The sequence below is a fragment of the Cervus canadensis genome, chromosome 2 (assembly GCF_019320065.1).
Source record: "Cervus canadensis isolate Bull #8, Minnesota chromosome 2, ASM1932006v1, whole genome shotgun sequence".
NCBI lineage: Eukaryota > Metazoa > Chordata > Mammalia > Artiodactyla > Cervidae > Cervus > Cervus canadensis.
In genome coordinates this window covers 63,024,511-63,041,233 of record NC_057387.1, presented here as the reverse complement: position 1 = coordinate 63,041,233, position 16,723 = coordinate 63,024,511, and the positions used below count along the sequence as shown (strand labels likewise).

The 16,723-nt window shown below is 43.3% G+C and overlaps 1 protein-coding gene across 1 annotated transcript in view; it reads left to right on the top strand.

The window, feature by feature from the left end:
• Nucleotides 1-16,723, top strand: part of GIPC2 (GIPC PDZ domain containing family member 2) — a 101,438-nt gene that overhangs the window by 47,432 nt on the left and 37,283 nt on the right. Inside the window, exon 4 of the mRNA XM_043460887.1 lies at nucleotides 14,215-14,321. Coding sequence (XP_043316822.1) covers nucleotides 14,215-14,321 — 107 coding nt within the window. The remainder of the gene's footprint in view (nucleotides 1-14,214; nucleotides 14,322-16,723) is intronic.

The following is a 16,723-nucleotide window of genomic DNA, read 5'->3' as shown; positions in this document are numbered from 1 at the left end:
GCTGTTATGTCCATGATTGGGAAGGGTCCTGAGGCTGAGAGTGAGGGAGGCTTGGAGATGTGGTAAGATTGGGAAGGAATTTCCTCAGACGAATAAGCCACGGGACAGATAGTTTTAGCATGTCCCAACAGTACCAGGGACCAGTGTCCCTGTTGAGTTCAGTAGCTCAGTCATGTCTGATTTTTTGCGACTCCATGGACTGCAGCACACCAGGCTTGCCTGTCCATCACCAACTCCTGTAGCTTACTCAAACTCATGTCCATTGAGTCGGTGATGCCATCCAACCATCTCATCCTCTGTTGTCCCCTTTTCCTCCCCCCTTCAATCTTTCCCAGCACCAGGGTCTTTTCCAATGAGTCAGTTCTTCTCATGAGGTGGCCAAAGTGTTGGAGTTTTAGCTTCAGCATCAGTCCTTCCAATGAATATCTAGGACTGATTTCCTTTAGGATAGACTGGTTGGATCTCTTTGCAGTCCAAGGGCCTCTCAAGAGTCTTCTCCAACACAACAGTTCAAAAGCATCAATTCTTTGGCACTCAGCTTTCTTTATAGTCTAACTCTCACATCCATATATGATTACTGGAAAAACCATAGCTTTGACTAGGCTGACCTTTGTTGGTAAAGTAGTGTCTCTGCTTTCTAATATACTATCTAGGTTGATCATAATTTTTCTTCCAAGGAGTAAGCGTCTTTTAATTTCATGGCTGAAGTCACCATCTGCAGTGATTTTGGAGCCCCCCAAAATAAAGTCTGTCACTGTTTCCATTGTTTCCCCATCTATTTGCCATGAAGTGATGGGACCAGATGCCATGATCTTAGTTTTCTGAATGTTGAGTTTTAAGCCAGGCTTTTCACTCTCTCCTTTCACTTTCATCAAGAGGCTCTTTAGTTCTTTATTTTCTGCCATAAGGGTGGTGTCATCTGCATATCTGAGATGATTGATATTTCTCCCAGCAATCTTGATTCCAGTTTGTCCTTCATCCAGCCCAGCATTTCTCAAGATGTACTTTGCATATAAGTTAAATAAGCAGGGTGACAATATACAGCCTGACGTACTCCTTTCCTGATTTGGAACCAGTCTGTTGTTCCATGTCCACTTCTAAATGTTGCTTCTTGACCTGCATACAGATTTGTCAGGAGGCAGGTAAGGTGGTCTGGTATTCCCATCTCTTGAAGAATTTTCCACAGTTTGTTGTGATCCACACAGTCAAAGGCTTTGGCATAGTCAATAAAGCAGAAGTAGATGTTTTTCTGGAACTCTCTTGCTTTTTCGTTGATCCAGCGGATGTTGGCAATTTGATCTCTGGTTCCTCTGCCTTTTCTAAGTCCAGCTTGAACATCTGGAAGTTCACAGTTCACATACTGCTGAAGCCTGGCTTGGAGAATTTTGAGCATTACATTGCTAGCGTGTGAAACTCCAAGATGGTGGAGTAGAAGGACATGTGCTCATCTTCTCCTGAGAGTACTCTAAAATTACCAGCATCTCAATCTCATGCAACTCCCCATGAGAAGTGATAGGACTCCTGATAGAGTTGCAAAGTGATTTCAGAGCTGTAAAAGCTGTCTCCTTGCAATCTCTTAAAGAGTCTCTGCGCCCTGGGCATGGACACATTGACTTGGACGTTGAGATTCAGGGTAGCATCTGTGTTGGACTGAGCACTGCATCAGCCTTTTGGATCCTGAGAGGGGGAGACTCCAAAGCAAAACCAAGACTCAATTTCTCACCAAGATTGAAAAGCGAGGGGCTCCTAGTCAGATTCCATCTGATACTCTTTTCTCCAGAATGGTGGAGCAAAAATTTAAATCCACTGCAGAGATTTAAGTTGGTCTGTATAGTCAAAGCTATGGTTTTTCCAGTAGCCACGTATGGATGTGAGTTGGACCATAAAGAAAGACTGAGCACAGAAGAATGGATGCTTTTGAACTGTGGTGCTGGAGAAGACTCTTGAGAGTCCCTTGGACTGCAAGGAGATCAAATCAGTCAATCCTAAAGAAAATAAACCCTGAATATTCATTGGAAGAACTGGTGCTGAAGCTCCAATATTTTGGCCACCTGATGCAAAAAGCCCACTCACTAGAAAAGACCCTGATGCTGGTAAAGACTGAAGGCAAAAGGAAAGAGGGCAACAGAGGATGAAATGGTTGGATGGCATCATCAACTCAATGGACATGAATTTGAGCAAACTCCAAGAAATAGTGAAAGATGGGGAAGCCTGGAATGCTGCAGTCCATGGGATCGCAAAGAAATGGACATGACTGAGCGACTGAACTGAACTAAATAAACTAAGAGCTCTCAGAGCAAACAGCTGGAATGCCTTAGCAACTGAACAATGAAGAAAGGGTAAAGATATTAGTAGGTGAGAAAGACTGTTGAAGAATACTACAGTTGAATTTGGACTTATAAGATGGCAGGGAAAGTACAGACAAAGAAGGAGAGCTTCCTGTGGAAAACAGCTTAGTCTTGAAGGGACTACAGCAAATCAGGCTGCAAAAGCAGCTCCAAGCCATGTTAAGAAGATCTCTGGAAACTAGGTGGGGAACCTGAGCTTGTTGGAGAGGATAACAGGGAATCATTGAGATATTAGAACCAAAGAATGAAATAATGAAATCCTTTGGGGAATTAAGCCTGGAAGAGGAATGTTGGCTGTATTTGATTAGAGGAGATGCCATGTCAGAGGCTGCTGCAGCAGTCCTGGAGGAAATAATAGGGCCTGGGATTGGAGGCAGCAGTGGGAATTTGACTGAACAATATTGCAGAGGCACAAATGAGGGTTGGAGGTGGGATTATCCTCTTTAGCTAGAAGAGGGAGGAGACAAGGGTTTGGACGAAATAAATGTGACCTCAGGTTTCTATTATCAGAGCCTGTGATAAAAGTGATATTTGGAAATGGGGCAGTTGGATGTAGTAATGGTTTGGGAGAAAGGGAGAGAAGTTTCATTTTAGATACATTGCATTTTATGTGACAGTGATGCTCTCATGTATTTTTTTGTCAAAGATTTAAGGTCAAATTTGGGGGCTGGAACATGTTGCTTAATCATCTCTTTATGTCCTAGAGTTTGTTCTGCCCTTCTTACATCTAGATAGACCTGGGTTTGGCATTTACCACAAAGATACTACGGGAGAAGATAAATGAGGAGCCAAGTTCTCTCTTGTGGGGTGTGGCGGATATGTTAGATGAATGCTGGGTGTAACTGATAATTGTGTTTTCCATGTAAAGACTCAGCTGGATAAAGTGAAAGTCGCTCAGTCATGTCCAACTCTTCGCGACCCCGTGGACTATACAGTCCATCTTCCCAACCCAGGGATCAAACCCAGGTCTCCCGCATTGCAAGTGGATTCTTTACTAGCTGAGCCACAAGGGAAGCCCCCAGTTGGGGGTTAAAGACCCAGGCTAAATATTCAGTCTTTTCTACTCTAGCTATAAACTCTCATTAAGGAAAACTTATCAAGTGTTCATGTTTTTAATCCATAAAATTATTATTTTCTATTATAGGAAAAACTCTGTCATCTGTATTTCCCAGTTCACTTACCCTAAACAGTGATTGATTACTTAGAACTACAACATTTAAGGAGCCTTTGGAATTAATGACAACCACAAATAGAAGGTAGATATCACTTCAGTTGTGTCTGACTCTTGCTGACCTTATGGACTGTAGCTTCCAGCTCCTCTGTCCATGGGATCCTCCAGGCAAGAATACTGCAGTCGGTTGCCATGCCCTCCTCCAGGGTATCTTCCCGACTCAGGGATCAAACCTGAGTCTCTTACATCTTCTACATTGGCAGACAGCTTCTTTACCACAAGTGCCATCTGGAAAGCCCTCACATATCCAGTGAAAACTATAATTCTCAAAGATATATGTACCCCAATGTTCACCGCAGCATTTCTTACAATAGCCAAGACATGGAAGCAATGTAAATGTCCATCAACAGAAGAATTCCTAATACACACACACATAAATATGTATACTGACATAGACACAAACACACACACAAACACACACAATGCAATACTACTCAGTCATTAAAAAAGAATGAATTAATGCCATTGGCAGCAACATGGATAGACCTAGAGATTATCTTATGAAGCGAGTAAGTCAGACAGAGAAAGATACATACCATACCATACCATTTGTATGTGGGATTTAAAATATGACAGAAATGAACTGATCTACAAAACATAAACTGACTCATAAAGTCAAAGCTGTGCTTGCCGAGGTAGAGGAGAGTGGAAGAGGGATGGAGTGGGAGTTTGGGATTAGCAGACGCAAACTATTACAAATAGAATGGATAAACAACAAGGGCCTACTGTACAGTATAGGAAACTAAATTCAACATCTTATGATAAACCATATGGAAAAGAACATGAACAGAATGTGTGTATATGCATAACTGAATCACCTTGCTGTGCAGCAGATATTAACACTATATTTAGATCAACTATCTTTCAATAAAATTTTTAAAAATAAATGTGCTATTTTAACTAAAAAAAAAAATAGTTCTTGGCTGTTTGTAGGCTTAGTAATTAAAATAGCAATAGATAAAGGGGTCAAAACTGATGCTAATACGTGATATGTCTTCCTTAATATGGTATAACAGTGTGAAGGTAATGTCACATCGATAAAATTGCTCTTTTTATAATAATACACATTCTATTAATAACAGTATTTGTATAATGAAAGTTGTTATATAATTGTAGGAAATGGATCTGACAAATTGCACTCAAAATTGTCAGAGTGTGTCTTCAGAAAAAGTTAAGCATAAGCAGTTCTCTTAATGTATAGGAAAATATTTGATAGATTAAGTGAAAAGGCAATTACAAAACAATGTACAGTAATATCCTTTTTAAAACTATATTTAAATATAGAAGAAAAATGACTTGAAGTATATATATATTGAAATGTTAAAGTTATCTCTGGCGGTGGGTTTTGAATGACTTGTTTGCATGTGCCCAGTTGTCTGCGACTCTTTGCGGCCCCATGGGCTGTAGCCTCCTAGGCTCCTCTGTCCATGGGATTCTCCAGGCAAGAATACTGCAGTAGGTTGCCACTTCCTACTCCAGGGAATCATCCCAATCCAGGGATCGAACCCATATCTCGATCTCCTGTGTTGGCAGGCAGATTCTTTACCACTTGGGCCATCTGGAAACCTGGACTTTTTTCTTTAGGTTTCTTGTATATTTCACATTTTAAATATAAACCATTCAATTTCATAACCAGAAAACAGTTATTTAAAAAAAAAAAACAAACTAGGACTCCTAGTCTATGAAGTAGAGAAACAGAATCATTTTGATTTTAGAGGCTTTATAATTTTTAACTATATACTCTTTTTGGAAAGTTTTCTTTAGTATTATCTTAAGTGGTTCCATGTTAGAAATGTGGTAGATTAAAGTGTATCGACTTTTTAAATTGGTGGGATTATTTTTGCAACTACTAAACTTTTTAAAAGTTGGAGGAAAAATATGTGTAATAGACCACTAATAAAAGTGAACAGTTTTTGAATTCCCATAAAATCATCCTATGGATAAAATAAGTATAGAAGGATGAAAATACTTTAGCCATCCTTTTAAATTCTTTGTACTAATATTAGAATCTAGAGGTTAATAATATTTTGTAATAACACAGTCCCCTCTGGATTAAAATTATCCCAGAGATGCATTCTGTAATTTCAGGGAGTTGTGAAAAATAGGGTTGAGTTTTTCTCAAATGACACGTTATCTAAAAGAGCAAGATGATTTTTGGCATAGTATTTCCCTTCCGACACTTGTCATGCACCGTTCAGTCTCATCAAAGGAACAGTTAAGTCGCTTCCTTTAGCCTGTTTTTGTGGGAGGGTGGGGTGGGGAGGGTTGGGTCACATGTTGCCAGCCCGTTGATCCAATAGCCACCTTGTGTATGTGGCATCCACTTATCTCCTTTTCCTTCTTATCTGCGCCAGCACCCTACCAGCTGAATCAAAACAAAAACAACCCCATTGCTATTCTAAAGACATATGAGGAATGTTGGGGAGAGGAAGGACACATAGAAAAAGGGAATGAACAGTTAAAATTTTTAAATTCTGGGGCGAAGCTAGATACTATGTCAGCTATTCAGAGAGAGAAAGAGTGCACGTGTGGTAGGGGTGAAGGTAGAGAGGGGAGCACAGGGGCTGTTTATGGACAGTGCTGTTTGTATAAGTTCAGGCATTGGAAGTTCTTTTTATTTAAAAAAAATTTATTTATCTTGCTGTGCTGGGTTTTACTTGTTGCATAGAGGATCTAGTTCTTTAACCAGGGCTTGAACCTAGGCCCCCTGCATTGGGAGAGCAGAGTCTTGGCCACTGGACCACCAGGGAAGTCCTGGAAGGTCTTTTTAGAAGGATTGCTTCATTGCTCAGACACAATTCTGTATCTGTGAGGTATCTTTCAGCTGGAGACAGTAGAAAGCCTTACCAAACTGGCTAATGCAGAAAAGGGAATCTGATAAATCAACCATCCATGAGTGATGCTGGCATCCACAAAGCTCTATGTAAGGGCACATAAAATGCGATCAGGACCCCATTCATTGTCCTTCCTTTCCGTTCTGCCACCTGAAGCATCAGCTTCATCATCTATAGGTCATCTTAAGGTGGCCCACGATGGTGGTCAGCAATGGCTGGGACCATGTGCTTTCTTATTCACACAGAACAGAAAGGGAGAGTGTCCTTATCTCAGAATTTCTAGCAAAAGTCCTTAGATGTTTTTCTCACTGACCTTTGTTCACGTGTCCACCTCTGAAACCATCACTGTGATGGAGAGGATCAATTAGGTTCCATTTGTGTGTCCCATCCCTGAAGCTGGGAGCAACCAGCTGGGAGAATTTCTAGTACCTGGGACATAGTAAATTGATCAGTTTTTTAAAAAATCACCTTTATTTTATTTTTTAAATATTGTTTTTTTTGATGTGGACTGTTTTTTAAAGTCTTTATTGAATGTTACAATATTGCTTTTTTTTTTTTTAAATAAATTGTCCTTTAAAATTGTATTTGTTTACTTTTGGCTGCATCAGGTCTTCGTTGCGGCTCGGGGTGGCTGCTCTCTAGCCATGGTTTCACTCTCCTCATTGTGGTGGCCTCTCTCGTTGTGAAGCACTGGCTCTAGGCAAGTGGGCTTCAGTAGTTGTGGCTCACTAGCTTAGTTGCTCTGCAGCAGTGGAATCTTCCCGGACCAGGGCTTGAACCCATGTCCCTTGCATTGGCAGGCAGATTCTTAATCGTTGGACCACCAGGGAAGTCCTGCTTCTGTTTTTTTTTTTTGGCTGCAAGGCATGTGGGATCTTACGAATCGAGATTGATTCCATACCCACTTCATTGGAAGGTGAAGTCTTAACCACTAGACTGCCTGAGATGTCCCAACATTACCTTTAAATTGTCTTCCCCAGATGATCCATGTTATTGTCCTTAGATGAATTATAGTATATATATATGTGTATATATTTATTCCTTTGAAATAAAAGTGTGCTCTAAGACTGGCACTGGTATAAGAAATGACAAGTAACGCTTCATAATCATATGTAGTGAGAAACTCTATGTCTTGATGAAATTTGAAATTGAAACTGAAAGTTGCTCAGTTTTGTCCGACTCTTTGTGATCCCATGGACTATAGAGCCCGTGGAATTCCCCAGGCCAGAATACTGGAGTGGGTAGCCTTTTCCTTCTCCAGGGGATCTCACCAACCCATGGGTTGAGCCCAGGTCTCCCGCACTGCAGGTGGATTCTTTACCAGCTGAGCCACGAGGGAAGCCCAAGTGTCTGAAAAGGAGGGCAGAGAGCTGCAGACCCCAAAGTAAGGTTGTCAACTCTAATTATTATTGTTTTGTAGGCTTGTGTCAGCCTCCAAGAGGAACTTAACATTTGATTTTTGATGAGAAATCACCCAACTTTTAAAAGTTGGCAATTAATTTAAAAGTCTGAAAACACTGCACACTCCGCAAACGTGCCTGTGGACCACATGCCACTGAGCTACCTGTTGACAGCCTTGGCCCCTAAGAATTATCCTTTGTGCTCACGTCCTTTTCCCCAGCATCAGCCACACTCACTAAGCTTCTTAGGTACCCAGTGGGAAAGAAATTTCAAGTGATTTATTCCCAAGATGGGTAGAGGCCTGATAAACTGAGAGTCGCGCAGTTGGGTGGGACTCTAAAACATCAACTGTCCATCGTTTGCTTTTGGAGTCTTGGAACCCAGGGTCTGGGGCACACTGCCTTCTCCTTCCTCCCCTGGCCTTGCTGTCTGGGTCTTTGCTTACACATTTTGCCCAGGAAGTTTCTGGCTCGTGAGAGGGAAGCACAGGAGCCCACTTGGACCCTATGATTAATACAGTGATGTGATGACATCTGTTCTTGTGAATTTGGTTAATGTGAGTCAGTCCCTAAGACTCAGGTCAGCTCTGGGAACACTGGAAAAAAGCCTTTCTGGGCCTGTAATGCTGAAGGTCATTGGCAAATACGACTTGCAAACTCCTGCAAGTCCTGAGTTGCCATCTGGCTGCCGTTTTGTTGCTGTGTAACTCCAGAGCTGGGAATTATAGAAATGCATTAGTGAATCTGGTAAAGTGGCTTAGTTCGCCTACACAGGTGGTTAGAGGAGGAGGCTGTTTATTTCCTCTTCTAGGAGGGAGTGTTGATGTGTCTGCTAACGTGACCACACGGTGTCGTGTAACTCTAACAAGAGACACTTTGAATGGGGATTGGGGGTCCAGTGAGATGGACACTGGAGGGCCCCCACTGCTGAGTGTTCCCCTGAGAGGCTTGGCTTAAATTCAATTGGGCCACTTTGGAGAATCGGAGTAGAGTAGTGGATCATCTTTTGTTTGTACCCTTCTGTAAATGGAAGGGAGAAAATCATAGTTTTATAGGAGATAGAATAGGAGACCTTTGTATTTGAAGTGATAGCTTTCTGAACATTCAAAGAGAGACTTCAGCATGTTTCTCATCCTGAGAAAAGCAATGCAAATGGTTTTGTGGGAGAGGGTGTGGGAAGAGCAGATGGCTCTCTTTCCAGGGTGGATGTGTCAGCAGAAGCAAGCGCAGCAGCAGCCGCCCCTGTGTGTGAGTCGGCCCACTGGGCCTGGCACCTTTCACCCGGCAGCCCTCTGAACGCGTTAGACCGCATTCTATGTAGCTGGTGTTCTCAGGGCACATGCAGATGAGGTGTGGCGGTTTAGTTGCTAAGTCGTGTCTGACTCTTCTGAACCCATGGACTGTAGCCTGATAGGCTCCTCTGTCCATGAGATTTCCCTTCTTCGGGGGATCTTTCTGACCAAGGAATTGAACCCAGGTCTTCTGCCTGGCAAGCAGATTCTTTACTGACTGAGCTACGAGGGAATCCCTACAGATGAGGACGTATCCCTAACTTCACAAAATTTGTAAATGGGGAGCTGTGTTTTAACTCAGAGTCTCTGATTATGAAGTCCATCTCTTGTTGGGTACATCTCTTGTGTCTATACCTACCCTCCTCTTATGGACATCAGGGCTCTGAGCCTACTCTGAAGTTGGCCCAGGCCAACTTAGGCCCTCAAGGGAATAGAACAAAACCTTGTTCTGTGCAAAAGCAGAGGAATGCCCCTCCTCCCCACACACGCCCTGTGTGGGTTGGGGAGCTCAGCTTGGTTTGCTAGTTCTCTGCCTCCAGACAGGGCCTTGGCTGATGTCAGCCTTCCTCTTGCCCTGGGGCTCAGGGTGGGACCAGAGACAGACATCTCCCCACCTCCTCTGTTTCCCCATCTCTCCCTGAGTGTCATGATATAGCAGGGGCCGGGCTGTTTACTGATAATGCCAGTTAAAATGGTATCATAAAAAATGACAAGTAGGTATAAGCATTTTATTTAAAACAGAAATCTTCATTCTTTTCCTACTCTTCACATGTAAAAAAACTCTGAGAGGATACAAATTGGAGTGCTATTAAGTCTTTCTTTAGTAATCAGAATGGTAATGCTCATCTATGGGGTCTGTTTCATATCTAAAACCCAGATATGTGAAATGCTGGATGTTTAAAGATATTTTTCTAATCTCCTTGTGTCATCTTGCCCACACCTTTCTTTTCCCCCCGCCCAACTCGCCTTTATGAAGTCTTTCCAAAGCAGTTAACCTAGTTTTCTTAGTAATAATAACTCTTTTGTTTCACACTTCTTTCATCAGTTCATATAGTTTTAAACTAAATTACATAATTAGAGTAATAGATACAATTGCCACGAAAGGGTTTGGGAGTTGAGACGACTGCTTCCTGGTGATGTCCGTCTCAGGCGTGGGAGCCCGCTGTGCACCCTTGAGCGGTGAGTGCCCTGGGCTCTGGGTGACGTGGGGTGGGGGTGGGGAGCCCGGGGAGCCCAGAGTCTAGTGGATCCTTGGAGCTGCAGACTGATTACCGGGGTCTCCTGTGTGAACTGCATTCCTCTCATCACTCATCCCCAAGAGAGGCCTTATGCACATCCATTCAGGAGGAGTGAAATGGGGGATTTAGGGCTTGGCCTGGCTGGTTCGAAAAGCTTAGACGGGCCAGCACCCTACAAGTAAGCCAGATTAACAGCATTTACAAACATTAAAAAAACAAAGCTTTTCTTTCCCCTGAAGGCTAACAGGACTATCCTGCCTGGTTTTATGTATAAACCAGTTGATTTACTTCCCAGAATCAGGATGGTAGAGGAACATGGCTTCTTTCTTCAGCCATAAAAACTGCCTTTCTGGAGGCGAAGCCAGAATGAAAATTTCAGCTTTTGTTTTGGTGCCACCAAGTGACTTGCTTTGAGATAACACTTTGGAGCAGAAGATGACTTGACAAACATAATGATTCAAAATAAAAAAAAATCTGGGGTGAACAGGCAGTGCACAGAGAATTTTTAGGGCAGTGAAACTACTCTGTACGATACTGTGATGATGAATACATGGCATTATTCATTCTTGCAAACCCACAGGATATGCAGCACCAAGAGTGAACCACGATGTAAACTGAACTTTAGGTGATGTGATGAATCTGTGGAGTTTCATTGATTGTAATGAATGTACCACTGTGGTGGGGAGTGTTGATCATGGGGGAGGTGATACATATATTGGGGCAAGACGTGTATGGGAGAGCTCTGTCTTCTCAATTTTTCGTGCACTTAAAGCTGCTTTAAAAAGTTGTTGTTCAGTCACCAAGCCATGTCTGACTCTTTGTGACCCCATGGACTGCAGCATGCTAGGCCTCCCTATCCCTCACCATCTTCTGGTGGTTGCCCAAGTTCACGTCCACTGAGTTGGCGATGCCATTCAACTATCTTATCCTCTGTCACCTTCTCCTTCTGCCCTCAATCTTTCCCAGCATCAGGGTCTTTTCCAATGAGTCAACTCTTCGCATCTGGTGGCCAAAGTATTAGAGCTTCAGCTTCAGGATCAGTCCTTCCAATGAGTATTCAGGGTTGATTTCCCTTAGGATTGACTGCTTTGATCTCCTTGCAGTCCAAGGGACTCTCAAGAGTCTTCCTCAGCACCACTGTTTGAAGGCATCAATTCTGTGGCACTCTACCTTCTTTATGGTCCAATTCTCATATCCGTACATGACTACTGGAAAGACCATGGCTTTAAAAAATAAAACCTATTAGAAAACAATCTTTCATTCTATATCACATTTTCTCTTTTAGCTACTGGTGTTTCAGGTGAGAGCCAGGTGCATAGAGACATAGGGAGGCTGGCTGACTTCTCAAGCCTGGATGACAATCCCTCTGTGAAGTTCCAGCATTCCAGAGCCTGGGTCCTTAGCTTCATACATCCCAGAAATCTTTAATTTCTTCAGTGTATCCAGACTTGGGCAATTTTCTAGGGTTATATCATGCTTACCAAATTTACAAAAGACTTGTTGATAAGTCAGAACGCCTGTGTATTACTTTGCAATCAGAAATGTGTATATAGTGGCAGACCAAACATAGGTGTTAACTGAGCATTTCCCACCCTGCAGGACACTTCCATGGGAAGACAAATTATATGGAGTAGGTTGCTTGGTGAAATCTCAGTGGATGTGTGTAAGGTTATTTATCTTGGAGGCTAGTATCATTCAGGTTGAGGCTGTCTTGACTGCCATACGTCTGTACATGACTCCAGCCTGGTCAGTGCTGGTGACTGACCTCACCTTTTTCTGTGGGTATTCTGTTGGAAACTCTGTGCTGAGTGAGTATTTTCCTGCTGTTAATTTTCTTCCCTCCGATGGGACACAGTGTGACTGCCAAGGCAGATGCTGTAAATTTGCTGATACAGCTCTAGTCTCCCGAGCATCTGTCAGGTCATCGTGACCAGCATGAGCACTGTCAGCTATCATTTAGAGGTTTGGGGTTAGGGGAACTGTCCTCGGTACCACATGATCTTTTTTTTGTGTGTGTGTGGACTATTTTTAAAGCCTTTATTGAATTTGTTACAATATTGCTTCTGTTTATGCATTGGCTTTTTGGCCACAAAGCATGTGAGATCTTAGCTCCCCAACCAGGGATTGAACCTGCACCCCTGCATTGTAAGGTGAAGTCTTAACCACTGAACCACAGGGTAAGTCCCTCAATTATTATTTTTAATAATTTCACTCTCAGAGGAAAACTTATGTTTATGTTTTGGTGACTCTGTCCTCAAATACATGTTAAAATTAACATGTAAAATCCTACCCACCTTGGTGTAGATCCCCAATAGTGAAACAGGGCTTGCTAAAGATGGAAATTACCCTTGATTATAAGGAAGGATGCATTCGTGCAGATCACCTGATGTCCTTGAGTGCTCTGTACAGATCTCACTACCCGCTCACATACCACAGCGTGCCCTGCAACTCTGCATCAGAGCTCAGTTATCTCCTGGGCTGGTTGCTGTGTCTTCCCACCCCCACCTCCATCCTCGCCCCAGACTGCTGCCCCAGAGTCCTCAGTCAAGAGGACCCGGGGGATACCTTCAGGAGCTCAAAACTGGTGGCCTGTGATTGGAACCCGATCCACAAATCTTTTCTTTTTGTCATTGTGTTGTTTTAAAGTTTGATTTAATTGCTAAAAGTTAAAAATCTGGCACAAAACTGAGCATTCATTTTCTTTGCAAACAAACAGAAGATCTGTCTGCGCAGTGTCTACTTTCTGACAGGGCAGGCAGTCGCTGGAGTGGCCTAGATAGGGTACCTCCTGGGAGTCATCCTCCATTTCCATTCTATCCTTTCACTCATTTATGTTACTGTCTGGTACTAAGGGGTAACTCTTGATATGTTGGAAAAGCGCAACCGAAATAAAACACACACATAGAAAGAAGCAGCACCCTGTGAACTCTTGTTCCATCATGCTCCCTGTTCTCTGCTGGCTTCTCAGAGGACCTCCTGAGGACCCTGCCTCTCTCATCCATCCACATCTGAATGTATTCCTTGTGCTTCCAAGAGGTGTGGTGGTGAAGTGTTGTGGAGAAAGGCATACAGACTTTGGGTTCACAAGACCTGGATTTGAATCCCACCTCCAGCTGCTTCCCTAGTTGCTCAAATAGTAAAGAATCTGCCATCTGCAATGTGAGACCCAGGTTTGATCCTTGGGTAGGAAGATCCCCTGGAGAAGGAAGTGGCAACCCACTCCAGTATTCGTGCCTAGAGAATTTCATGGACAGAAGACCCTGGTGGTTGTAGTCCAGGGGGTTGAAAAGAGTCAGACATGACTGAATGACTAAAACTTCACTTCTGATCTCTACTGAGTTCAGTTTCCTTTTCTGTAAAGTGATGGCTCTAACTTGCCTCTTAGGTTAGCATGAGAATTAAATGGGATTTTGTAAAGTGTCAATCAGAAGGTAGGTCCTCAAATAATGGTGCCTCCATTCCTGTCTTCTATGAAGACATGACTCTTTCCCTTCTTCATGACCTTGATGAAGTCCAGCTGCACACCAACCTCTGCCTTCATGCCACATAGACTTCTTTACTCTTACAATAAAACCAATTGTTTTAATTTTTGTTCCTTGTAACTTCCAGTCTTTCCCATCAGCACATTTCACATATTCCCTTTTCTTTTTGTAGCCAGACCTCCAATACCTTTCTATAATTTGAGAGACTCTTGTATGAGAAAAATGGATGACAGGTGAATTTATTTTGGGAAATTCTATCAAGGTGCATAGCTTTTATCAAATTTCACAATAATGTACAAAAATTTGTGATGGAAACTCCATTAGCTTTTATAGTCATCAGTTGAAATTCTTAATATATGTACCTTTCCCTATCCATTGTATTTTTATAGATATGGAGCCCAGGTCAAAAGCTGGAAAGTCATCAACAGGAAAGATTGGCACGGGAAGGGAGACACTTCGTCTGAGATCGAAAGGTCCTGCCACTGTGGAGGAAGTGGTATGTTAGGTTCACTTAATTCCTATTCGGCTTGGAAATGCATGAACATTCATGTTTGTCAGAGCTGAAAATAAAGGTAAAATCACAAGATTAAGTAAAATGCCTGTATTCTAACTAAGGCATGGTCTTTAATTCATTGCCTACTTAAACAATATGAAAGTTATTGAAGGCATTTGAGAAGGAAATACAGAAACTATGTGTGTGAGGAGAGATTGTGATACAGCAGTCCTGAGCTACCTGCAGTCAATTTTTTCTAGAGTATACGGACATCTGGACTGCCTCAAAAACTTAAATCAGCCAAAGCTCTCTGAGATCTAAGAAGAAGTCACTGAGCCACCTGTAGGAGTAAACAGACTTGAGATTTTGATAGTGAAAGATGATGTTCATGAAAACCAGTCTCCTCAGGCAAAGCATTTGATAATCATCTGGTCTCCTCTTTCATGTCCCACATCCCTTCCATCAGCAGATCCTGGTGGATCCACCTCCACAGCAGACCAGAGCAACCAACTTCCCCCCACCTCTGGCCCCACCACTCTGACCCAAGGCACCAACATTATCTCAACTATTGTGGTCACCAGCTCATGCTTCCTGCTGTCTCTCTCCCTTGCCTTCTTACCCTCTTTACCCACATAGCAACTAGGGTTATCCTTTGAAAATACAAATGAGATTGTTACTTTTCTGTAACAATCTGTTCAAAATCCTCCAGTGGGTTCCCTCAGAGTAACAAGCTAACACCCACAGAGGGACCAGCATGATCTGACTGTGTGTTTCTCCTCTGATCTCATCTCTGCCTCTCTCCTCCCGCCGCCCCCTACTTCAGCCACTTGAGTCTCCGTGCTGTCCACAAACACTCTAAATACATCCCCATCTCAGGACCTCTGTATGAGCTGTTACATCTGGCTGATGCTCTCCCCGCTTATGGGCACGGCTCACTCTCTCGCTGCCTTCAATTTCTGTCTTTGTCCCTCCCTGTCTAACCTCTGATATGCTAGTTTAATAGCAGTTCCTGCCACCTGCCCTCTGCCCGATATTCCTTGCCCTTTATTTTCTCTAAGGCGCTGAACCTGTTGGGCCTCACTGTATCTTTGTTTCCTTTTTGCCCCTTGTCTTGTTCTCATCTGACCTGATCAACTGCCCTATCTCCAGCACCTAGAACAGTGCCTGACAATTCAGAGGAGCTCAGATCTTTGAATTTAATGAGTTAGTGAGTGATTCACGTATGCCTGATGGGAGGAAGGGTTTTGCTGATTTTGTCTATGAGAAGGTCAGTATTTAAGTGAAAAACACCAGGAGAAGAGATGAATGGAAGGAACGAGAGCAGAAGAGGGCAGCAATGGTGAGGATTCAAAGTGGCAAATGCAGGCCTGCTCACCTCAGGAAGAGAGCAGTGATGAAGCCCTCCGGGGTGGGGAGGGCAGGACAGGCAGGCCTCTGAGCTCCAGAGTGCCTGCCTGGGGTGGGAGGGATGTGTCTGTGTCTGTCCTAGGGCTCCCAGCTGCTCGAAGAACAAAAGAGTGAGACAGATGAATGGTAAGGAGGCTGTTATCATAGGATCCAGAGCTTGTGGGGGACGGTGTCAGGGTCAGTCATGGGTGTGGTTTGTTGGGGCAGATACTTAAGGAACCACGAGGCCAGGGTTGTCTTCCTGAACGTTGGAGTCACCCAGATTGTTGTCAGTTTTGGGGACTCCCGAGGAAGATTCCGAGTTGGGTGTCTTGTTGCTGGGTGAATGGGTAGATTGAAATGGAGGCTGGTGACAGCGGAGAGCCAGAAGCATTTTTGAAAGTGAGAGATGATGAAGTTTGTGAAAAAACCCTGGGCAGTAACTTCTGGTCATTTCAGAGTCTTTACTTTTTCGGTGCCCAGCCTGCCGCCAGGCATACTGCTGAAGGCCAGTACGTGTTCATTGAACAAGTGAACACACCTGGGTGGAAGAAAGGCCTCTGTAAGAGGGTGGAAGGACAGTGGGAAGGAGCTGGGGGTCCCAGCTGTGCTTTGCAGTGGAGGCTGGGAGGGGAAAAGCACAGACCTTCAAACTGCTTGCATAGGAGGTGGAGTCGGCAGGAAAAGCTCCATGTCACTTCAGGAGGGGGGCCGTCTTCTAACAGTTCCTGTGGGTCACACAAATCTGTTTATTTATGAGCAGCAGCTGTGTATCAGGTGCTGGAATGAAAAAGAATAACCGAAGATCTGCCTGAGGCGGTGGGAAAGATTCATTCCAAGATAAACATCTAAATCTCTCTTCCTATTTGCATAGCCTGTTTCTTGAAATAAGGCAATTAAAGTAGCTCATAATAAAGGGGGAAAAAAAAACTAGTTTGGCACTAATATTAAATTTGATACAAATGACCTGTGATTTAATTTCAAACAGTAAAGATTTGAAACCAAGCAGCCCCTCATCA